This window comes from Lemur catta, chromosome 8 (genome assembly GCF_020740605.2).
Source record: "Lemur catta isolate mLemCat1 chromosome 8, mLemCat1.pri, whole genome shotgun sequence".
Taxonomy (NCBI): domain Eukaryota; kingdom Metazoa; phylum Chordata; class Mammalia; order Primates; family Lemuridae; genus Lemur; species Lemur catta.
Window position 1 is genome coordinate 94,609,257 of NC_059135.1, and position 25,088 is coordinate 94,634,344.

The 25,088-nt window shown below is 42.8% G+C and overlaps 1 protein-coding gene and 1 long non-coding RNA gene across 4 annotated transcripts in view; both read left to right on the plus strand.

Annotated features, from left to right (window-relative positions):
- Nucleotides 1-1,309: 1,309 nt before the first annotated feature.
- TSN (translin) lies at nt 1,310-11,931 on the plus strand. Of its 2 annotated transcripts, XM_045559402.1 has the most exons (6): nt 1,310-1,604; nt 3,069-3,162; nt 4,152-4,248; nt 5,894-6,009; nt 7,343-7,422; nt 9,329-11,931. In XM_045559402.1, the coding sequence occupies exons 1-6, from the start codon at nt 1,539-1,541 to the stop codon at nt 9,560-9,562; spliced, it is 687 nt and encodes a 228-aa protein (XP_045415358.1). In that variant the 5' UTR covers nt 1,310-1,538; the 3' UTR covers nt 9,563-11,931. The 2 variants fall into 2 exon arrangements, with proteins under 2 accessions (XP_045415358.1, XP_045415359.1); XM_045559403.1 differs by lacking the exon at nt 7,343-7,422 and having other exon boundaries at nt 1,333-1,604; nt 9,329-9,402.
- Nucleotides 11,932-13,558: 1,627 nt separating this feature from the next.
- The window catches only part of LOC123643714, a 34,870-nt gene continuing 23,340 nt past the window's right edge, over nt 13,559-25,088 (plus strand). For both annotated transcript variants that reach the window (XR_006736889.1, XR_006736890.1), the window contains exon 1: nt 13,559-13,688. This is a non-coding gene — a long non-coding RNA (uncharacterized LOC123643714). The remainder of the gene's footprint in view (nt 13,689-25,088) is intronic.

Genomic DNA, 25,088 nt, shown 5'->3' on the forward strand with positions numbered 1-25,088 from the left:
CAGGATTTGAAAAATGAAGTCAGTTAATACACAAAAAGTACTAAGAACTTGTTTGGCAGGTACTAAGTCTTAATAAATATTAGCTCCTATTGTTATTTTTATCTTTTTTTGGGTGAATTATGAGATTCTATTACCTACATTTTTGGACCACAAAATAGCACATGATATTGGAGGTAGGCGGGCAAAAAAAAAAAAAAAATCCTCTTTGGGAAAGTTGCTAAAACCGAGTTTTTTTAGCCAGTCACATAGTAAGGTTGTGGGAGTCAAGTCAGATAAAGTGTTTGTTTTTTTTCTTTTATTAATTTTACAACCGCTCTTACTTCTGTAAGATAAAGTGTTTAAAGTCCCTAGCAACTATTAATGCTAAATGGTAGATAGGTGATAATAGCTTAGTGATTAAGACAAAGCATTTAGTTCCCAGCTTCGACACTGGGAACCAAACTTTGGCAAGTCAATTAATCTCTGTTACCATAGTAATTTCATTTGTAAAATAACAATAATATCCACTTCACTTCTCACATAATAATAAGTTTCTGATCCCTCACGTAAAAAATTTAGACTATGTCTGGCACAAAGCAAGCAGCGAAGTACCAGTTAGTTGGTAAGAATCATTCTAATTCATTTGGAGAGTGCAACACACACTGGCATTTGTATGCGCACGGCAGGTGTATGGGACAACTTCGAGGACAAAGAAGAAACCGTTACTCTGCTTGTGTCAGGGAAGGGGAACGAGAGGAAGCAAGTGTTGAGTGGAAGCACTGCACACGCTTACAAGTCCATTTAATTTAAAAATAGGCAATTCAACCATATAGAGAAGACATTACAATAAAAAAGAATTACATAGAGAAAATTTTTTGCTCCCAATACATCCCCTGCTCACAGTCCTACCTACGTACTTCTATTTTCTGGTGCATATTTTGCAAATTTGAATGCATCGTCCCCTATTTCTGCGCGAAGGCTGGAATCTCTCTACATCCTTCGGCACCTTGCTTTATTACACATATCTTTCTGTTGTAAAGAATTTCTCCTCCACTAGCTGTTGTATGTAAAATAAATATATACGCACAGGCTAAAACCCCGCTCCCTCGCCCCGCCCCCCTCAGGCCCACGTGCTACGAAGGCACCGGCTCCCCTCCCCCCCTTGCGGGCTGTTTCCAGCGATGCCTGTCTGAAGACCCCAGGCGGAAGCCCCGCCCACTCCATCCGCCTCCCAGGCCCTCTCGACGCGCGCCTCGGCACCTGACAGGCAGGCCTCGGCAACGGATGGGCGGGCCTCGGCACCTGACGGGCGGGCCTCGGCACCTGACGGGCGGGCCTCGGCACCTGACGCTGCGGGCGGTGCCTCAGGCAGCGCGGCGGACAGCCCGGCCTTCAGCGCGCCGCGGACCTCGGAGGACCCCAGCGACGGCTGTAGCTTAGGGCCGGGTGGACGCGGCGGCAGCGGCGGCGGTCGTTGCGATTGATTACGCTGGTTGTCTCCGGAGCCCGTTTCTCTGGCTGCCCTTGCTGCACTGGCTGACTGTTGTGCAGCCGGCGCCATGTCTGTGAGCGAGATCTTCGTGGAGCTGCAGGGCTTTTTGGCTGCCGAGCAGGATATCCGAGAGGCGAGCCCCCTCCCTCCCCACCCCCTCTCCCTTTCCCTGCCTAGCTGGGCCACATCGCCTGGCCCTTCTCCGTCGCTCAGTCGCGGGCGGTGGGGACGCCTCCGAGGGTGGGTTGCTTCCCCTCTAGTTTCAGGTTAGGGTACCCACCCGTTCGCCCCTGGCCCAGACTCTGCTGTTCTGTACTGATTCCCCGTGTTCGGGTCTGGGCTTTTCAGCATCACCTACCTCATTTGAGTATCAGTTTTCTTTCTTTTCAGCACTTCTGTCAAATGCTTGGTTCGCTAGACTTTCAGCCACCGCGCATTTCATGCATTTGTTGTTGGTGTCTTAAAAGCACATGCGACTCTCTCCTGCTTAAAATTCTCCTATGGCTTCGCATCCCACATAGGATAAGAATCCATTCTCCTGTGGCCCACAAGGTCTTTCTCTCCGATCTCATTTTACGCTATCTCCTTTTGCATATTGTGTTGCTTTACCTGTTTTTCTTTCCTCCGGTGCTACAGATAGTTTCCTGCCTCAGGACTCTTGCATGTACTGCTTGCTTTTCCTGGAATTTGCTTCTTTATTGTTCTTTTCCTGGTTATCTCATACTCACTCTCTTGACCTCACAAACTAAATGATCTCTTTTTTGTCATGTTTTCTAGTAGTATGTCAACTTTTTTTGTGTGGTTATTTATTTATACATACATACATACATACATACATACATACATACATACATACACAGAGTCTCCGTCTGTTGCCCGGGCTAGAGTGCCTTGGCGTCAGCCTAGCTCACAGCAGCCTCAAACTCCTGGACTCAAGCAATCCTGCCCCAGCCTCCTAGGTAGCCGGGACTACAGGCATGCGCCAGGATACCGGCTAATTTTTCTGTTTTTAGTAGAGACGGTTCTCGCTCTTGCTCAGGCTGGTCTCGAACTCCTGAGCTCAAGCGGTCCTCTTGCCTTGGCCTCCCAGAGTGCTAGCATTACAGACATGAGCCACCGCTCCGGGCCCTGTGTGATTATTTTAAAAAATGTCTAACTCCCCCATTACATAATAAACTGCCAGAGAAAGGGATTGTCTGCTTGGTTCCCCGATATTTAAACAGTGCTTAGCATATAAATATGCTCAGTGAATATTTGTAATATGAAGTAGTGAAAAAATACTCTTCTATTGCATCTAAATCTTCATTTTATAGTGTCCCACTTGGATACTTGGGATGGGTGGTTGGCTATTATTCTGGTCACCTGAGGACTCCAAGGCTGTTTAGTGACTTCCTAAAGTCTCATAGAGGAAATAAGTGGAAAAGTCAGAATTCATACCTGGTTACTTTTTGTATAAGTTTAGTCCTCGTGAAGATTATTAGCATTTTGAATGTAAGTAAAGTGTGGTAGATCAAATAAGCTATCTAGTGTGTTTGGTATGAGTCTGTGATAGTAATCATGTTGAGTTTATCTGATTTTGATTTTTAATTCTCTCTAGGAAATCCGAAAAGTTGTACAGAGTTTAGAACAAACAGCTCGTGAGATTTTAACTCTACTGCAAGGGGTCCATCAGGGTGCTGGGTTTCAGGACAGTAAGTTCTTTGTTTTGATTTTGAATATGTTTTATCCAATTTATCAATCTCTTATTTAGAGAGTTAATTTCGGTCCAGAAGATATTTTATTATGAAAACGTCTGTTGTGCTTTATGGTGAGTAAAAGTTGAAGAAATAGGTGATTTGATCATTTTATAGGTTTGTATTATTGATATTTATGCTTTGGTTGATTTTTCACTTCCACATAGTGTGGTTTAAATAGGAATGTTTTCTACTGTGATGGAATTCTGATGATGCTAATTAGAGCTATTTAATAACTTTTGTGGATCTAGCTGCTTTTTTTGGCCCTTTTGTATATTTGAATTCAACCTTTCTGTGATTGAATACCTTTTAATATGCTTGTAAATATGAGGTGGATAGTATAAAATGTTCTCAAGTTAATGTATTTAAGCCAGCCCCTTGAATGAAAATCAAATATGTCAAGATATGGAACCTTTATTGTAAGGTGCAGCCAGCATAGCTAAAAGACCTGAAGTATATTTTCAGTTAGAGAATGATACAATAATGTAACTTACTGGTGTCAGAGGCAAGCCATTTTTCTCCGTGGTATGGAGTTGGTCAGCCTGATTGCGAATAATGTTAAAGGCTTTTTTTTGACCAAATATGGGAGCTAGAAGCAGCTGAGTTTTAGGAATCCTCTGAGGACTGAATAGGAATAGCAGCTGGGGCACAGCCCTTTAAGTATGAGGTTATTTATGACAACTTAATAATTACTAATGTGTTTCCTAACATATTCCATTTCAGTAAGTTTTTGCTTGTTTATTTTTCAATATGGTTAATCAGTAGGAAAACTAGAGATGATATTTTGAGAGCCAGGTTGAAAAGCAGAAATGTGTACATTTGGTTGTGAGATTAAAATAAAAAAAGGCGATTAACTTCCAAATAGACTACATAGATTATTAAGCAAGAACTGTACTTGAAATTTTGTAAGCTTTTTATTATTACATTTGATTATCTTTTGTGATCAGTTCCAAAGAGGTGTTTGAAAGCTCGAGAACATTTTGGTACAGTAAAAACACATCTAACATCTTTGAAGACCAAGTTTCCTGCTGAACAATATTACAGGTTTGTAAGAAAAGTAGCATTATTTTATAATGTTAAGTAAAAAAAGGCAGGCAAAAAAGTATACGTATTGAAGGATTGCTTACAACTAGGTAAATATGCCTCTACATAACAAAAAGAATCAGACTGATAATGGTGGTGACAAAATTGGTGATTTTGTTTTTTCCTCCTTTTTACTTTAAAAATTTTCTTAAGGAACATGTATTACTTTTGCAATGAAAAAGTAATTAAAAAGAAAATGGTATGAAAGTCAAAATTGAGAACATCATTTTGCTATATTTCAGTTTCTTGTGAAATTGGATGAACCGTGGTTATGCTATTAAAGTTAAGGGATTAAGTGACAATGTATATGTAGAGTTGAGTTTTCCCTGAAAGCTTGAATTTCACTATCAAATGACATATTTAGCTAATATTTTATGCCATATCTCATGGAATCTACAACACCATTAATTTTAAGATACACCATTATTTTATGTTCCTGTAGGGAAGAAAAATTTTGCCAGTCATAATTGTGAAATGTGGATTGTAAAATATATCTTGATTTTATCGGTGTTAAACTGGGAAAAATTGCATCTGAGTGTTGATAAACTGTGGTATAATGATCAAGGATTTCTACTTGCATTTTCCTACTGAAAAAGGTGTTCTTTAAGATACACATATGGGCAATACGTAGTTGGGGTGGATAATATAACCTCACAAGAAGATTCTCTAAGACAAGAGTTGGAAACTGCTGGTGGCCAACTGCTTCTGGGAGCTAAGAATTGCTTTTATATTTTAAAGGGTTGTTAACAAAAGAAAAACATACAGATAAGAATATGTGACAGACAGTGAAAGTGGCGTAGAAAAACTGAAATATTTACTATCTGGCCCTTTACAGAGTAAGTTCCCTACCCTTGGTTTAAGGTAATAGAACTAAAGCACAGTGTAGAACTGGGAGGCTCTTTAAAGACCACGTACTCTGAAGGTCACACACAAGCTGCCCTCTGGCTGGATTTGGCCCTCAGAAGGTTTTGTTTGACTGGTCTCATGTAGAGAAATGTTTCTGAATTTGTTGCCACATTTGCAAATCAGGAGGCATAACATAAATATCCAGAGATTGGAAAACTTCCTATTCTTTTTTCAGGCTTCTAGCTTAGTATCCTGAGGTTTTAAGTCCATTTGTTTAGTGATTGCAAGTGGTACTTTTGTGAATCAGGATTTTCTTGATACCTTACATTCAAATCAAAATGTAGGAACAAGTTAGATGTTGAGGCTTATACACAGTTGCAGTTGTCATCAATCCAGTCGCAACTTTTTATTTTTCTCAGAGTAATATCATTTTCTTTACTGATTAGACTTCTACAGCGCAATTGCCCACGTCATGGATAATCTTTAATTGTAAATTTTCATATTCATCAAAATTAAATCATACTTATTGGTTAAACTTAAAGTAAGTAAATATTACATATTTGCACTTAAAAATTTATGCTAAATCCATCTAATATATATGAATGTCATGTTGCTCTTACGTGTTTTATATATTTGGGTTTCACATAAAATTTTATGGGAAAAAGGATCCCATTTCTAAACTGTTTGGACATAACTGTGCTAAACCAATCTTTGTCAAGGTCCCTAACCTTGAAACCTGAACATGCTTATTTTCATGCAGATTTCATGAACACTGGAGGTTTGTGTTGCAGCGCTTGGTCTTCTTGGCAGCATTTGTTGTGTACTTGGAAACAGAAACACTGGTGACTCGAGAAGCAGTTACAGAAATTCTTGGCAGTAAGTGTTTTCCTTGGTGTGGGATCTGTAGTGTCAGGCATGGTAGCTTAGTTTTTGGTGGAAAGGGCTTTTGCTTGTACTTTCTATTTATTAAAATAAATAAGAACTAACTAGAAAACCAGTTACAGTTACCCTTCAGTATCCAAGGAGGATTGGGTCGAGTACTCTCCCTGATACCAAAATCTGAGGATGCTCAAGTCCCTTATATAAAATGACATATTTGCATAAAACCTGTGCAAATCCTCCTATATACTTTAAATCATCTCTAGGTCACTTATAATATTTAATGTAAATGACATATAAATGGTTGTTATACTGTATTGTTTTAAAAAATGTGTGCTAATATTTTTTCTCCCCAAATATTTTTTGATCATGATTGGTTGACAGGGAGGACCAACTATAATTGGAAACACCAAAACTAAACATATGCAGTGAGTGGCTTGCTCATTTGTACTTGGGTGTTTCTTTTAGTTTTTAAAATCTAATTTTTAAAAATTTCAAGTCCACAGAAGAGATGAAAGAATAGTACAATGAATACCTGTTTACACCCTACTTAGATTTACCACTTACTGACATTTTGCTATGTCTGCTCAGTCTTCCGATTTTGTGTGTGTGTGTGTGTGTATGTATATGTGTGAACCATTTGAAAGTTAGTTGCAAATATAATGACTTCTCCCTTAATTGCTTGAACATGCACCTTCTAATAAGAAGAGATATTCTGTAACATAACTAGATACCATTCTTGGTGGTATTACTTTTTGAGATAAGAATAGAAAGAAAAATTGGATTTTGTTTAAGAGCTTGAAAATTCCACAGTGAGGTCTAGTTTGCCAAGGGTGTGAACACATTCAAAAGCCAGGTTTTATTTATTTATTTTTTTTTGAGACAGAGTCTCACTTTGTTGCCCGGGCTAGAGTGAGTGCCGTGGCATCAGCCTAGCTCACAGCAACCTCAGACTCCTGGGCTTAAGCGATCCTACTGCCTCAGCCTCCCGAGTAGCTGGGACTACAGACATGAGCCACCATGCCCGGCTAATTTTTTTTTTGTATATATATTTTTAGTTGGCCAGATAATTTCTTTCTATTTTTTAGTAGAGACGGGGTCTCACTGTTGCTTAGGCTGGTCTCGAACTCCTGACCTCGAGTGATCCACCCGCCTCGGCCTCCCAGAGCTAGGATTACAGGCGTGAGCCACCGCGCCCGGCCTGAAAAGCCAGGTTTTAAAAGTTTCATCCTTTCTTCACTTTCTTAGGGAGAAATTATATATATATATATTTTTATATTCTTAAGCTTAAATTGCATTCACATCATGACTTTATTTTGATGCTTTTTAGTTGAGCCAGATCGGGAGAAAGGATTTCATCTGGATGTAGAAGATTACCTCTCAGGAGTCCTAATTCTTGCTAGTGAACTGGTAAGCTTAGGAATTTGCTGGTTGCTTTTTTGATATTTCCACTTCATTGTCAGTTTTTTAAATGGGCATCAAAATTCAAGAAGTCTTAATTCTTTTGTAAGCCATCTGTTGGTCACCATGTAGTCAATGACTGTGCACTGTATATGTTATAGTTTGGTAGGTGTCAAAAGCCAGTCCACATGATGAAGTAGCTGTACATACTTAATAATGTGTGAGTTGTATATTTTTGAGATGGGGTTCTTGCTATGTTGCCTAGGCTGGTGTTGAACTCCTGTGCTTAGATGATCCTCCTGCCTCAACCTCCTGAATAGCTGTGACTAAAGCTGTGCGCCATTGTGCCTGCTTAATGTGTGAACTTTTTTTTTTTCCAATAGTGTCAGGGTCTTGCTCTGTCACCCATGCTGGAACTCCTGGGCTCGAGTGATCCTCCTACCTCAGCCTTCTGAGTAGTAGGACTACTGGCACACACTACCACACCTGTCTAGTTTTTCTTTTGTAGATATGGGGTCTTGCTATGTAGCCCAGGCTGGTCTTGAATTCCCGGCCTCAAGTGATCCTTCTGTCTTGGCCCTCCAAAGTGTTGGGATTATAGGCCTGAGCCACTGCACCTGGTCCAATGTGTGAATTTTTAAAAGATGATAATACCTCTTTTTTTTAGAGTAATGGCAAGATGTATGTTCCTGGTAACTGTGTTAATTCATCTAATCATTTTAGAGAACAATATAACTGTAGAAGTTACTCTTATCCTTTATCCCCTTAATCTCTCTCTTGGGAAATTGTCCTACTAAAATTTAAAGAAGAAAAAAAGCTGTCAGTAGAAGAGTTGAGTAGTTGTGACAGAGACTGTGCAGCCTGCAGAGGTGAAAGTATTTACTATCTGGCTGCTTAAGAGGAAGTCTGCCTGTCCTTCCTCCAGAGGAGAGTAGTCCATGGCTGGTATGATCATTCCCTGATCTTTGGCCATGAGTCCTAGCTTGTAGCTTCTCCCTTACGTTCCAGAACTGTTGCTCTAGCTCTGGTTGCTCACATCTTCACTCCAGCCAGCAGGAGGAGGAAATAGGGAAAAACGCATATCCTCTCACTTTGAGCATATTTCTTTGAAGTTGTACACACAGCTTGTATTTAACATTGCAGTGCCTTGCCTGTAGGGGAGGCAGAAATGGAGTCTATCGGGGTGGATATGTGTGTGGTGAAAGTTTGAGGAACTCTCACTTAGAAAGATGGGGACATTGGCAGGCTGTCTCACTTGCCTCAGGCTTGTTGGAGACACCTGATCAGTAAACTTGAAGCTCCTTATCAATAGTAGTTGTTAAGTGTGAGGTGTGTTTAAGACTGTACGTGTTGGGAATGCACTAGAGCGGTAGTTTAGGGAAGAATGGGGAGGATTTTATGGAGAAGGGGAATCTTGAGTTGGGTCTTGAAATCTTATTTGTTCTTAAAGACAATGTTGCAGTGACTTAATTTTAGCTTCTTATCCCATCTCTTTGTCTTATTGATTCTGGGTGACTGGAGTTGCAGTTCAGTAGGTGGGCTCTAGAAATACAATCATTGGCCTAGATTTGAAGAGGTAGCAGAACTGCTGTGATCACACTTCTGCACATGAGCAGATGAGCCATAAAGTTGACACTTGTATAATTTAACATACTTTATTGGACAACAACCGGTTTAAGAAATTAGAGAAATTTTAGAAGATGTTAGTTATATTAAATCTTTGCTTGGCAGAAATTGTCTCATTTTCAGTGGGGTTCTTTTCAGGAGAAGGTTCTGTTTTGTCTGTGCTGACATGTACCGTGAGGTAGAACATCAGTAAGGCTGTTTACGCTGAGGTTCTTCTATTGTGATTTGGAGGAAGACATGCCAGAGAGGAGTCGCATTGTAATGTGCCTGTTTCTCTTTCCTTGTGTAGTCGAGGCTGTCGGTCAACAGCGTGACTGCTGGAGACTACTCTCGGCCTCTCCACATCTCCACCTTCATCAATGAGCTGGACTCCGGTTTCCGTCTTCTCAACCTGAAAAATGACTCCCTCAGGAAGCGCTATGATGGATTGAAATATGATGTGAAGAAAGTAGAGGAGGTGGTCTATGATCTCTCCATCCGGGGCTTCAATAAAGAGACGGCAGCGGCTTGTGTTGAAAAATAGGAGGCTCTCCCTGCTCCTGGCCTTGCTGACCTCAGCGGTTGCCAGGGAGGGTGAGCACAGAGTGCCTCTTACGGTAGTTAGGATGCCCAGTTGCTAAACACTGCGCTTTATTTTCTTAACCAGTTGTGTGGTGTGAGTATTAGAATTGACACACTTTTTTGGGGGTAAAAAAAATAGCCTTTACATGGACAGAATTTTCTTATTGTTTCAGTGACTTTGCTCTGTAATTCAGTGTATTTCAGTTCTGTCAAGAAGTGTAAATGTCAACCTCTTGGTAAAGCCCTTTTCTTGCTTACCCTGACTATTGATGTAAGTTTGATTGAGAAGTTTATTGTCTCGTTTGTGATTCTTCCAGATGTGATGCTTTAAATTTTCTATATCCAAGTTAGCCATCCATGCCCAGGTGTAGCCTGGATACAGTATAAAAATAGATCATTAAAAAGGATGGTTGTCAAGCAAGGAGAACTTATTTTATATTTTCCCTTCCTCATTTTAAGGCTTGTGAGTAAATCAAATGTTGAATTTTTTTTGCCAAGGGAGTTACAGCCCGGGTTCTCTTTCTCACTGCCATAAAACATGAAAGATTAAACTGCAAAGTCAAGCTCAACAGATTATTTTGGAAAGTTTTTGTATTAAAAGATTTAGTAACATCTTATCATTTGGTTCTCCCAGGCAAGGAGTAGGGCTTAGTGTTTTCAAACACCTCTGTTTTCTGATGTTGCCTTAACATTATGCTATTGCAGCAATTAAAAATTGAAAAATTGTCTTCACACACATCTTGAATTAACAAGTCCTATGATATAGTCCTAAAGTATAAAACCTTTTTTCTATCAGTGAACTATACTATTTGATCTAGAAATATAATGCCACCCACATAAGTTAATAAGCAAAACCCTGACTATTATGTTAGAGAAAAATACCGTGCTTTGCTTGGAAGAAAGAGAAAACCTTGGACTTAAAAAAAAATTGGTTTGATTTGGTAATGTGTTTTAGAGTAAGAAATTTCAGGTTGGTGGCTATCCCAACAGTCAGGTTTTAAATTTACACTTTGGGGCAAGTCATGTAAATCTTGTTGACATCCCTCATCCGCATTTTCAGATAGTACTAAGAATATTTGCCAAGTAACTCTTGCTATTGAATTAAAATTATTAAAATGGTGACTTAATCCATAGTTATTTGGTACCCACTGAAAGGAAAGTGCTAGTGTTTCCAGAATAATACAAAGTAATTAAAAGTATCACCCTTTCTTGCCTAATAATCAGTTTGGGCTTCCTGTTTATACCGTGGGAACAAATAGGCCTAGTCTTTACAGCTTTTACCCGGCCAAATTAAAGGCTGACTACAGTTTCCATCATGAGGAAAGAAGAGGAAATGAGGCATAAGTTGCTGCGCGTTGTTGGGATTTTAGAACAATTTTCTTGACAGCTCTTTCTGCAGAATTTGTAGAAAGAAAAAAGTGTTAGGTTTTTAAAAGTGCCCAGGATGATCACTTAAAATGTGCACTAATAGCACTGCCTGGATTGACCATAAAAGGCTTTTCAATTATGTGATCAGACATAGGCAGTAAGTTTGATACAGGTTTTTTTTTTTAAGTTTTTCCTCTTAATGTGTTGGTTCTGCTTGAGAATATTAAAGTACTTGCTAGAAGTTGTGGATTTCAGTTTTAACAAATGCAGTTAAGTGGAGGAGCACATTCTGGCCTTGGAATTCCATTTGAGAATTTAGAAGAGTCATGTTTATAAATATTCAATTGTGTTTGTTGCTGGCTTGTTGTAAAGCAATAAAACATTTTTTTTGGTCCTTTTGTAACTGAGTGTGCTGCTGTGAGAACTCTTCTATGTAGAGAATAAATATTCTGAATATTTTTAGAGGCCGAAGAAGGCCAGGGATGACAAGCACACACTGCTGTGTAATGGTTACGCTAACCAAAAGACACCAGCCACTCAGAGTTCTTTACTGCAAGTGCAGATAACATTTGTGTAGTCTGCCTTGATTAGGGGCATTAAAGGTAGTTGAGCTGAAGGTGTGAAACCTTGACTTTGGTTTTAGTATACTAGAGTTAGTTTTTTTCACTTTTAGAAAATCAAGCAGGTTAGAGAAAGTAGAGATGAATTAGGGGATACTTTCTCCCCATAAATCTTACGGATTTATTTATAGGAAGAAGAAGAGAACCAGTCATAAATGCTTGGTGAGATTTGCCTTGTCTTAAACTTTGAATAATAATGAGTAATGCTTAAGGGAATTTAATAAAGAAGGAAAGCCTTTTACAGGTGGCTCAAGAGATGAGACAAACCTTGTAGGTTGCTACTGGCATGGTTTCATTGTGTACTCAGAAATTAAAGCTTTCTTGTTTCTTGGTCTGGACTAAACTATTTGTCCTCCTTTTCAAATAGAGCATCATTGTCATGCCTGACACCAAAGACTTTCCCTGAGACTGAAATAATTTGTTGGTATCACTGTAATAAGCATTAAAGAAACAAAAAATGAACAGTCTCCCCTTCCCCAGACAATAGCAACAACAAACACTTAAGGGAGGTAAAATTACCAAGACTGGTTGGTCAAATGAGATTGGGGTGAGGGAGAGGGAGTAGCATGGCTGCCAGGTGTCTGGCCTAGGTGACTAAGTAGAATTTGGTGCTGGTCACTGAGGGTGGGGAATGTAGGAGGAAATGCATGTCTGAAGGGGGCTGGGCAGTTGGTACATTTGCTTTTGGATGTGTTGCATATTTGATCCTTGTGGAGCCAGATAGATAAATAAGTAGGTAAGATCTCCCTGGTGAGCATGTAGAATGAGAAGAGTCATGAGCTGAGGATGAAACCTTGGTTAACAGCATGGTTTTAATGAGAGGAAGTAGAGTCCATGAGGAAGTGGAGAAATAGTCAGAGAGGCTGACAGTGGAGAGAGTGGCTTGTCACAGAAGCCAGGGGAATAAAGGCTCTTAAGTTTTGGGGCCAGGCATGGTGGCTCACACTTGTAATCCTAGCACTTTGGGAGGTCGAGGTGGGAGGATCACTTAAGGCTAGGAGTTTGAGACCAGCCTGGGCAACATAGCAAGACCCCATCTCTACAAAAAATAAAACATTAGCTGGGTGTGGTGGTGCATGCCTGTAGTCCTAGCTATTTGGGAGGCTGAGGTGGGAAGATTGCTTGAGCCCAAGAATTCAAAGTTGCAATGACCTATGGTTGTGCCAGTGCACTCCGGCCTGGGCCATAGAGTCAGAACCTGCCTCTTAAAAAAAAAAAAAAAAAAGTTTAGGGGTAAGAGATTTAAAATAATTCCATAGCCTGAGAGCTCCATTGTTGGATCTGTCAGGCTAGGCTAGGCTATGCTGTAGTAACAACCCCCAGAGGTTGTAGGCATAGAATGAAGTTTATTTCTCAGCCATTTTCTATGTCGGTTGCTGGGTAGCTGGGGGATCTGCTCCAATCGTCCTCATCTGGGCTGACCGAGGACCTTCCACCTGCATGCTGCTAGTTGTGGGAATGGGAAAGAGCTGTGGAGGGTCTTGAACAGACGCATGGCTCTGGTCACTGCCACGATTCATTGTTTAGAACTAGACGTGTGTTCCTGCTAAACCACAAGGGGGCTGGGATGTGAAATACAACCTTGTAGGACGAGAGACGATGGAGAGTCAAATGTTGAAGGTCAGGGAATGTTTAGTTTCATTTATTAAACGTATAGCAGTATTTCTGGTCACACATAAACTTCAGTGGGCTTGGGAGGGAGAAAAGATGTCCCAGGGCCACGCTTGCCTGCTGAATGACAAGAAGAGGTGGATCTCTAGTTGTCCCCTTTGTTATAAAGGTGGTTTCCAGTTTGAGAGATTTCTCTGGTGTGTGTGCATTTGTGTTGAGATTGTGTATGTGTGTTTTAAGCCAACATTCAGTGGCTCTACATGTTCTAAGCTCTGGGCTAAACATTTTATCTCATTTTGTTCTTTAAGCAATCCTATGAGGTAGCTACCATTATTTTCCTTATTTTAGACATAGCTTAGAACAATTAACTTGCTGTGAAGCTGTGAAGTGGAAGAGCTGCATTTCAAACCCAGCTATTCTGCCTTGACGTTCACATAGACCATTTCTTCCCTGATGCTGTGGCATGGCATCACTGCATAGCCTGACAAGGTAAAAATCAAATCCACGAATAGTTAAGAGCACACAGTATATGTATAATTTTGGGCTACATGCATGTTCTTATACAAATTGGGATGATATCAAGTGGGAGACTTAGTCCTCACCCTCAAGATGTTTAGGGGCTAGTTGCAGGGGAAGGGGGTGCTGAGAAAAGGTAAACAGATAAGTTAAAGATTCAACTAATGTTTGAATGCCTATGATAGATTTATTTTTAACAGCTTTATTGAAATTTTACATATAAAGTTGAACCATATCAAGTATGCAGTTCAGTGATTTAATTTAGCAAGTGGTGGAACCATCATTATAAATCAATTTTAGAACATTTTTATCTCCCAGAAAGATCTCTGCTCCTACTACCACCTTGGGCAACCAACACTAATCCTCTCTTTGTCTCTGTATATAAATTTGCCTTTTCTAGATATTTCCTATAAATGGACTCATACAGTATATGATCTCTTTTTACTTAGCATAATTTTTTTTTTTTTTGAGACAGAGTCTTGCTTTGTTGCCCAGGCTAGAGGGCTGTGGCATCAGCCTCGCTCACAGCAACCTCTAACTCCCAGCCTCAAGCAATCCTCCTGCCTCAGCCTCCCAGGTAACTGGGACTACAGGCATGTGCCACCATGCCCAGCTAATATTTTCTATATATTTTAGTTGTTTTGGCTAATTTCTTTGTATTTTTAGTAGAGACGGGGTCTCACTCTTGCTCAGGCTGGTCTCAAACTCCTGAGCTCAAACAATCCCCCTGCCTCGGCCTCCCAGAGTGCTAGGATTACAGGGCTTGAGTCACTGCGCCCGGCCTAGCATAATGTTTTTAAGGTTCATCCATGTCATAGCCTATGTTAACACTTTGTTCCTTTGTACTGCAGAATAGTCTTCCATTGTTTGGATATTCTACATTTTATACATTCATCAGATGAAGGTGATTCAAGTTTCCGCTTTTTGGCTATTATGAATGATGCTTTTCTAAACACTAGTGTGCAAGTCTATGTGTGAATGTATGTTTCCATTTCTTTTGGGTAGCTGCCTAGGAGTTTATGATAAAAATGGTAATTTTATGTTTAGCTTTTTAAGAAACTGCCCACCTGTTTTCCAAAGTGGCTATACCACTTTATATTCCCATCAGCAATGTATGAGGAATCCCTACTATGAATTTAAATTCAAGATAATAATAGACAAGATGTCATAATAACTACTTAATTGCAAAGTAACTTATGAATGATTGCTATAGGAATTTAGGAGGTATAGCTTGAACTAGTTCATGGAAGAGGTGGGATTTACATAAGCATGGAACTCTAGGAGAAGGTAATTTTGGGTAGGCAGAATAATTGAGACCAAAGCAGAAATGTATCACTTTTAATGGGGATGGGCATGCCGCCCATTTGAATGGAGAGGAATATCTGGCAAGATCGGATTGTTAGATTTAGAGAAACCTGAATTGAGAGATTAGGGAGTCTGGACTTCGAATGATAGGCATTGGAGGAGTGTTGGGTTTTTTGAAGCGGGGAGGGAGCAGCTTTGGAGTCAGATAGTCTTAGCTTTGACTTGTACCTCTGTCACTTTACCAGTGGGGAGAGACCAAAGGCAGGGAGCGCTGTGAGCAGGTTCTTGCCATCTTCGAGGTTGGGAAGCTGGTGATAGGCACGGCTGGGTGAGTAAGGGTCCCATGAGGTACACTGCAAAGAAAAAATTGACCAAACTTGCTGACTGATGGAGCTGGGGGTAGGCGGAGGAGGGGTTGAGAGGAGTCACAGGTGCCTGAGTGCTGGAAGAGTAAACATGGGAAAGTTGGAACTGGTTTCGGGCAGAAGATGAGAAGTTCAGCTTTGCAAGTTCAGTAAACTTGTTGAGTTTACTGTGATACCGAGATGCTGCACAGTGGCTGTGCTTTTTGGACTAGAATTGTAGGAGCCTGAGGCTGGAGATGAGGGAGTCCTTTAGAGAGAGCAGTTATTTGGACCTGTGGCTGTGAAGGAGGAGGAGGTGTGTACTAGTAATCAACCCAGGGAGCCCGTGGAGGTGATTGAAGACATCGAGGAGAAGACGGGAGAGGAGCCAGAGGCCCGTGTCCAGGTCCGCCCAGGCAGGAGCTGGGACTGATATGTGACACACGTGCTGTGCTTGCCCTACTGCACTAGAAATCTGTCTTTACTATGAAGACTTTAAGATTTTTGGCTGTAGGGAAATAAACTCGTGAAAACATGTAGCATCCCCAAACAAGAAAGTTGAACTTATTATGAACAAAAATGACAAAGGAGGTAACTTACTTAGCTTGACCCTTACATCAGTTACTCATGATCATCTGGTGTCATTTAATATTAATTAACATTTACCCACAGCCATCTGCTCTGGCTGGAGTTCTGCATCCATCCATTGCAGCTGTGTGTTTCCGTGACAGAATGCTGGCCTCGCTAGCTGGACCTACCAGCTGGAGCTGCCAGCAAGACCAGTTCAGAAGTTATAAAGACCCTCCTCCAGCTTCTTCACCATGTCCCTGTTGTCAGACCTTCCATTGATGAACACGTTGCTCACCCAGACAATGGAAGAGAAGCCCCAGAATTTTTCACAGTTGGGAAGTACAAGGACAGGGTGTTTGTTTTTGCTTTCCAGGGCAAGACTGTAAGATTGTTATAATCATTTAAGGGGTTTTGGGAGCATGGTCAATGGATTGGGCCCTTCTATTTTAATAAGATATAGACCGAGGACAAATACAACTAAGGCAAAGACTCGTAATCAGTGTTGAAAATTAGTAAACTTTGGAAATTTATTTGTTTGCATCCAGAAGTTAATTTTCAAATTTCCAAGACAGAGAGCAAAGGATCAGCAGGAATGGACAGAGGTTCTCTTCATTCAACTGTTCCTAGGAGAGTTTGGCCATCAGTCTTCCTGGGACTGCACCAAAGATGGGCATTACTAGGGAAATGACAGGAGTCCTGCCCAGGGGGGTTGTGTGGCTTAGGTCGGTCCACGGCTTATGTACAGTGCCACCCCTCAAAGGACAGGGCAGGACTGTATACTGTCCCACAAAACTGTCTGCACAGGCGTCTGGGTTCTTGGGCTGTGGCCTCCCTGTGTCATTAAGCAGCCCTAAGTAACTTTCCTTAAACTGAAAACAGTCTGAAAATGTGAATATTTCTCCAAATACCTTCACCAAGGGGGGAAAAAAATCCAAAAGGAAATGGGGTTGGCACAAACATTTTGTGGGCTGACTCCAGAAGGAGAATTTTGGCTTTAATCCTCATTTTTAAAATATACATTGGAAGGAGGGGAGGGAATAGTTGATAATGCCTGGTGTTCTGTCAAAGGTATGGTAGGGATTGTAGAGACACTTTTTGGGGAATAATATTTAAATGTGCATATCATTACTTTATGAAAAATTTTATATGTTTTTCTCCTTTTTGATTTGTATTACTTTGATTAGAAGTATGGAGCCATCATAGAAAATTGTGAAATTATAAAAAAATTATAAAAATGCAATATATATTTTTTGCATTGTGATTTATTCTAAATATACTGCTGACTTTTAAAAAATTTTTCATTTTGGGATACTTGTGGTCAGAAGTATTTTCATTTAGCTAACTGCTCACGTGGATGTCCCTTCTCTCTGCTGAGCTCCTCCCACAAAGGTGCAGAGGGATCCGCTGGTCTCCTGTGTTCAGCAGGCCCCATGCAGGTGCTCAGGTTCTGCAGTCAGGCAGCTCCTGTCCCTTAGCAGTATATTTTACAGTCCCTTTTGTGCAAAGTTGGCGTTATTGAAGCAAAGATACTGTAGTTGAATACTCCTTGAAATTAGAAAAAATTTTAAGTCACTCTTTGCTTTGTTGAAGCATTTTTGCATGCATCACCTCACCTGACTTTGGAAGCCATCCTGTGGCCCGTTCTGTGTGACTCCTCAGGGGGCTGAGGCTCACGCTAATGCAGGACGAGGTGATCCCAGGGGTTTCACTTCTTTTCTCCCCTAGCTGGCCCATCTTCTCCGCTGCACCCACTCGCACGCTTGTCGGCTTGTTCTCTAGCCTTAAATTCTAATCACCACTTGGTATCAAAGGTTCAAAACTGATTTTCTGCTGCTGTGGAAAACTGGTGAGTCCTCAAGGTGTTAAACATAAAGTTACCATATGACTCAGCCGTTCCGCTCAGGATATACTTGAGAGAATTGAAAAACCTACATCCACACAAAAACATGAATGTTCATGACAGCATCATTCACAGTAGCCAAAGAGTAGAAACAATCTAAATGTCCATCAGTTAAAAAAATGAATAAAATAAATGTTGTATATTCATACAATGGAAATTATTTGACAGTGAAAAAGAAATGAAGTACTGATACATGCTATGACAATGATGACCCTTGGAAACATGCTAAGTGAAAAAAGCCAATCACGAAAGACCACACAGCCTCTTATGTAACACCATAAGTAGAGTGGGCTGCTGCCTTAGCAGAAGGAAGGATGGGAAGAGGCTGTGGGGTAGACTTTAGGTAGGAGCTGAAGGACCCCCTAGGAAAAGATAGTGGCAGATTGAAATCAGGAGACGTGACCATGTCTGGATTGGGGGTTGACCGTGGTGCTGTACTGGAGGCACTGGGAAGACGGTCACTTGCATGTATGGGGAGAGACTTGGAGAGAGAAAGGGTGAGGCTCGACTACAGCTTTCTTCTTATTAATATACTGGGCCACACAAATCCCAGTTAATTGGGGAATTGATGGGAAAGATCCAGAAGTAAATTTTGTAGTTCAGAGACACACTGGGACAGGCTCCCTGGGTATATCCTACATGTAGGGCACCTGCTAACTCTTCATGATTAAGTAGAGCCTTTAGTTGTAAAAATTTTAAACCATAAAATGAAATTTATTGGAAAGATGTATAGCAGCTTACAGAAATTATACAAAAGCTTATGGACTGCTGTTTTTTAAAAAATTAAATATACTAACATTTACCATTTTAACTATTTTTTAAAGGCAAGCATGAAAATGAAGTTTATTGAGGAAAGAAAGATAGGATTATAGAGCAAGATGCAGGTTTACAGAGCATGATACACACGCCACAGACGACGACCGGACCCGTTGTTGCAGCAAAGGGAGAGCAAAAGGAAGGGTGTGGGGAAAAAAGCCATTTTAGCCATTTTTAAGTGAACAGTTCTGTGACACTGAATATATTCACGCTGTTGTACAGCTGCTACGACTATCCATCTACAGAACTTACTTATCTTCTCCAGCTGCAATTAACAGTAACTCCCTTGCAGCCCTCCCCCAGCCCCTAGGAACCTCCATTCTGCATTTTGTGTCCATGAATAAGCCTGTGCAGGTATGGCACGTCAGTGGAGTCATACAATATCTGTCCTTTCGTGACTGGCTTACTTAGCATAATGTCTTCCGGGTCTACCCATGTCGTACCATGTGTCTGAATATTCTTCCTTTTCAAGGCTAAATGACATTCTGCTGTGTGTATATACCACATACTTGTTAATCCACAGTGGACACTTGGGTTGCTTCCACATTTTGGCTTTTGTGAATCAGCCTGCACTTTTGAGAGAACGTGTAGCAGCTGTGATTTTCACAGGCCATGAACTTAGGTATGCAAAAAAACCTTAATTTTTCTCTAACTGTACCCAGTTCCAATTTTGAACCGCAATTCCCTCAGATAGCAGCAAACAATTCCAGTTTATTTTTCCTCGGTGACTTAAGGGTGTTCTCAGTGATTTTGGATGAGAATTCAATTCAGCATTTATTTTTCTTCTGACCCCGTCAGAAGAATGGATGGCTCTCAGTTCTGTGCCATGACTGTGTGTGTGTGTGTGTGTGTGTGTGTGTGTGTGTGTGTGCGCGCGTGTGTGCGCGCGCGCACGTGTGCGGTTTGCAGTCATGTTGTGCCTTGGGCTGCCGGCCTCCGAAGTGCAGACATGCATTTCCCTCATTCCACTTTGGCCTCCATGATGCCTGTTTCTCCCCAGCCTTGGACCGTGTGGCCCCTGCTTGTCCCTGTTGCAGCTCCCCGTATCCTGACTGCAAGAGCAGCTCTCTCCCCACTGGGTGACTCTCACACCCTACTGGGGGACATGGGGAAATCCGGCTTGCACCCTACGTGTGGCCTGAGGGAACCATGTGACGGCTGCCCCAGGGTCTCGGCTGTCCTTGTGTAGAGCTGTTTTCATAGTGGTAGGGGAAGCACTGCTAGGCCGCCACCTCCGGGAGTCCTGACGGAGCAGGGTGAAAGTCCTCTCTCCTCCGTCAAGTCCCCAAATGTATTGAGGGTTCTGTCAACCTCCCACCCTAGAGATCAGGGGATTGGTTAGGAGCAGAGACTATCACCAGTTCCTAACTCCCCTGAACTCCCAGCTCTTTTTCTATACTCATCCTAGAATGTTTTTATCTCCCGTCTTAGTGGGGGAAAAAATCAAGGAGAGAAGCAATTTTCTAAGCCCCATGTTCGTACGGGTACACCTTGGAGATATTTTGGGTTCAGTTCCAGACCATCTCAGTAAAGTGACTATTGCAATAAAATGAGTCACACAAGTTTCTTGGTTTCCCAGTGCATATAAAAGTTATGTTTACAGTATATTGTAGTCTATTAAGTGTGCAATAGCATTATATCTAAAAATATAATTAATGTAATACCTTAATTAAAACATATTGCCCCCAAATGCCAGTGATTATCTGAGCCTTCAGCAGGTCATAGTCATTTGTGCCGGTGGAGGGTCTTGCCTTACTGGTGCTGACTGATGTTTTTGTGGTTCTCACTCTTACAAAATACAGGGTGATAGTCTACATTCTCTTTGTAATTTGCACCTTTTAAATTTAGAAATATATTGTGAATCTCAGTTTCATTATATTTTCTTTGTATCCACTTTATTATTATTTCAAAGTTTTCATTAGTTAAAAAAATTACATCAGTAGTGATGCTCATTATAAAAATTAAACTTTACCTCTTGACGTGGCAAGTTTCTAAAATAATGTGGGACAAGAGTGTTGTTGCATCCCTCTTTGGAAGATGCCATCTACTGTAGCTTCCCTGAGAGCAGGGATCCTTGTTGGGGCCCTGGAAACTCTTATCTACAGACTCGTTACAAGAGGTATTGGTACCTGTGGGCACCAGGCTTCTACGCCAGCCTGGCTTCTGTACCTGTGCTACGGTGAGTCTCCCTTCCTTGCACCGAGCTGTCTGCTGGGGAGAGGACAGTGCCTGGGGCGGCCCTAGGGCTGCTGCATGGACTGCTGGGGGGACAGGCCGATGGAGGAGGCGTGCCCAAGGCTGCCCTGCAGGCCAGCTGTGGTTCCTGCCCTGTGGTCTTCCCAGAGTGGCTCATAGTTGGTTTGAGAGTCTGAATGTTTAGTGGAATCTAAAAAGTCCACAATGCACCCTGGAATACAGTCTGTACAGGAGAGGCAGATAACTGCTTCATTCCTTCCCTGTAATCATTAGTTTTCAGAATACTCAATTGGTGCCTTAGCAACCCCCAAAAGTGACCAGTTAGGATCCCTCTCTTATTTTCTCTTTTTAAAAAACCCAGCCTTATTGAGATTTTTATTTATTTATTTTTGAGACAAGGTCTCGCTCTGTCACCTGGGCTGGAGTGCAGGGCGCAATCACAGCTCACAGCAACCTTAAACTCCTGGGCTCAAGCAATCCTCCTGCCTCAGCCTCCTGGGTAGCTGGGACTACAGGCGTGTGCCACCATGCCCGGCTAATTTTTTTTTTTTTTCCAGAAACAAGTTCTCGCTATGTTGCCCAGGCTAGTCTTGAATTCCTGGCCTCAAATGATCCTTCCGCGTTGGCCTCCCAAAGTTCTGGGACCACAGCTGTGCACCACCACGCCCTGCTCCTCTCCTGATTTTGGAGAGCAGCTGTCAAGTTTTAAATATCGGCATCTAATTCAGATTAAAATGCTGCACTAGGTACCCTGCAGGGGTGACAGCACCTCTTTGGGCCACCAGAGAGGAACTATGGATGGCAGGACCAGGCCATTTCTGTTGCCCATTTTGCTTCAGAGACACAGTGGATTGTGCTTTGCTCCAACTGTGCTCTGTCCCCAAGAGCAATTCCACAGCTGCTCTGGGCTTTCATGCAGCAGTGGCCGAGGGGCAGAGAGGTTTCCTGCTTGAAAAGAAGACTAAATGTGGACTTTGCTTCCTGGGAGTGTGGAGGCCTCAAGGCCAGGTCTGAAAGGCAGAGGACTGGGGCGAAGACATTGGCCCTGACACTTCTCTGCATAAATACAATAAGGTTCATTTCTAAGCTGCTAATCACAAAGAGGAAACTGGGAGATGAGACTATAGACGATCTTCAGAAGACCTTAAGGGGAGACAGGAATAAGGGGCCACATTACATTTCACACAGCAAACTGTAACCAGCCTCAAACCCGGCAGCTCTTTCTCTTGCCCCAGTCTGTCTGCTGAGCTCTCTACTCAGGCTGGTCTCTTCCCACGTCCTCAGCCTTCCACAACGCGCCTGTTGGCTGGGTCACTCCAGTCCTTCACCAGACTCTGGCTCACCTAAGCAGGACAGGTATTCTCGGAAGGCCGTGCCAGGAGCCCACAGCAGTCCTGCTCCAATGCTGGTGCCCTTCCACTTCCCACACGGCCACCACAGTCTTTGCTCTCAAGGAACCTGCTGTCTGGAGTGTGTGTGTGTGTGTGTGTCTTTCCCCACGTGCACTGTGCTCTCATTTAATGTAATGGATTGTAAATTTGTGTAATTGGAAAGCAGTGTGTTAAGTGTCCTAAAAGTCATGCACTGGCATCATCGTATCTCACTGCAGCCTCAAACTCCCGGGCTCAGGCAATCCTCCTGCATCAGCCTCCCGAGTAGCTGGGACTGCAGGTGACCATGCCACCACATCTGGCTAATTAAAAAAAAATTTGTTTAGAGACGTGGTCTCCCTGTGTTGCCCAGGCTAATCTCGAACTCCTGGACTCAAGCGATCCTCCCACCTCAGTCTCCCAAACTGCTCGGATTACAGGTATGAGCCACTGTGCCCGGCTGTACAATACTTTAAATCTAATTATTCTTTTCCTGGGATTATGGCCTAAGGGAATAATCCTAAATATTGAAAAATTTTAACTACAATGATATTCATTAGAGTGCCAAATAGATTGTGGTGTGTACACATAATGGAAAATAATAAGGCTTATTAAGATTTTATAATAAGATGGAAAATCATATGTGATGAAATGCTGTGTGAAAAACAGGATATGCAGTGATGCCTACTCCGTGAGAATCCCTTTACGCAGCGGGTGTTTCCCTGACGCCTTCAGCCTGCAGGGTAGTAGGGTGCCGAGCACCTGCAGCTTCCTACCCCCTTCTCCCTCCTTCACCTCCACCAGCGCCCCACGGAAGTCGCTTTCTCTAGTCGTGGAGGAAGGCTGGCCTTAGAAATTGCCACCCTGCCCATTCATCCAGGACAGCTGTGGCTTGAGGAAAACCCGCCAGCCCGTGTCTACTTAGCCCCTTGTGGACGTCACCCCCAAAGCTGAAGATTTCTCTTCCCAGTTTCTTCCCACCACGTGGCTGTCTTGGTCGAGACAGGAAGCGGCGGAGCAGGGTGCTGCTGGGGTGGAGAGGGTTTGTGTCCTGCCTGGGGCTGGGTTGCTTGTCGGGACTCTTCTCCCCAACCCCACCTCTGCGTAGAGAGAGCACAGCGGATGGCACTGCCACCTTGTGCCATCCTGCAGTCAGCTCCTACTCCTCTGCTCCTCCTCTGCTCCTCCTCTGCTTTGCCAGGCTGCCTGCCGCAGAAGCTCCCATGGTGACCAATACTCTTCCCTGGGGGGAGGAGAAGATGGTCTCTCCTTACATATGTCAAAGAGCGAAGCTTAGGGAGAAAGCCAGAAGGAAAACCCAAAAGTGTTACCAGTGACCGTGCTTAGATGGTAAGGCTGCGCTGTGCCTTACGGGGAAAATATGTGTGTTAGATAAGAGAGGTGACCTTTTCTTCCTTCTGTTTTTCTGCACCTTTCAATTTTTCTATAATGAGCTTTTATTGCTTTTATAATTGGAGAAAAGAAAGAACAGGGGCTCAGAGAGGTTGGTTAACGAGCCCAAGGTGGCACTGGCTGTATATTCACAGACAGGTAGTTGGGGCTCAGGGGCAAGGGTCGTTTTCCAGAACCCACAGCCCAGGGAGGGGGACGCTCAGCAATGACTCTTATGGATCTTCGTGTCCACCCTCTCGACCCTCCTTCCACCAGAAACGGGGGGGAGGTCACTGTAGCGTTGTAACCGCTCTGTGTCACCCCACTCAGGGCAGGGGGTTCGAAGCTTTGTTTCTGGCTAGCCAGTCAAAGGCGCCTGTTTCACGTGGTATGTGCTGTGGTCAGGACTGCCCATGTAATTTGCAGGGCTCGGTGCAAAATGAAAATGTGAGGCTCCATGTTCAAAAACGACTAAGAATTTCAAGACGGTGGCAAAACTTTAAGCCAAGCGCAGGTCCCTTCTGAGTGCAGGGCCTTGTGTGACTGTCAAGATCGCTCTCTGTGAAGCTGGCCCTGCCTGTGACACCTCCACCAGACACCTGTAAGCCACGCCACGGGAAGAGATGCAAAGGGACACTTAGGAGGCAGGGACAAATGGAAGGCCTGGGCCTGAGAGGGGAGAGTGGGACAGAGAGACCCTCACTCATTGCCAAGTCTCTGTGGCTAGTTTGGAATCCAAAATGAGCCCTATTTGAAGACGTTGAGGAGTGAGGAGACTCAAGTTCTACTCTCCATCTGCACGAACATGAATGAATTACTCCTCTGGGCCTCAGTTCCCTTATTTCTATGATGAGGGGAATGGCATTGATCTCTGGAGTCTCTGCCAGCTCTAAGAAGATCCTGTGATTCAGACTGTCTGTCTGTGTAGCCCACGTGACAGCAGCTAACAGTGAGTTCCGAGGGCCCTGAGCAGCTTCCTTCAGGGAGTGGGTTAGGGCTGTTACACAAAGTGTCACGGTGGCCTTGGGGATGGTTAAAAGACGATGAGAGAGACATCACAAGAGAGGGAGGCAACTTCACCTTGGACCCTAATGTGGAAGTCGCCTTTGACTAGCTACCAAGAAAGACACAATTTCAGACTCTTCCCTTTGTCCTGCCGAGTGCGGGCAGAACCCAGGGTGATCACGAAGCTGCGGAAGAGACTGGGAATCGTGAATCTCCGGGGAAACATAAACACTGAGAACAGGCCTCATTGGAGGGAGCAACCCTTCGCACTGCACTAGCATTAAATACTTGGTATGGGAGGTGAAATTTTGTATTACAACTTCGGCTGAGATTTCCTGTGGATTTCTGGCAAATAACAATAAGGTCCTGATTTGAAAATCAGGGAAGCTGCGTCCCTGTGTGGAAGACGTGGAGGAAGAACAGAATAGATGGTCAGTTCAGGGTTTTCCTGTTTCCTTAGGTGGAAGGACTGACT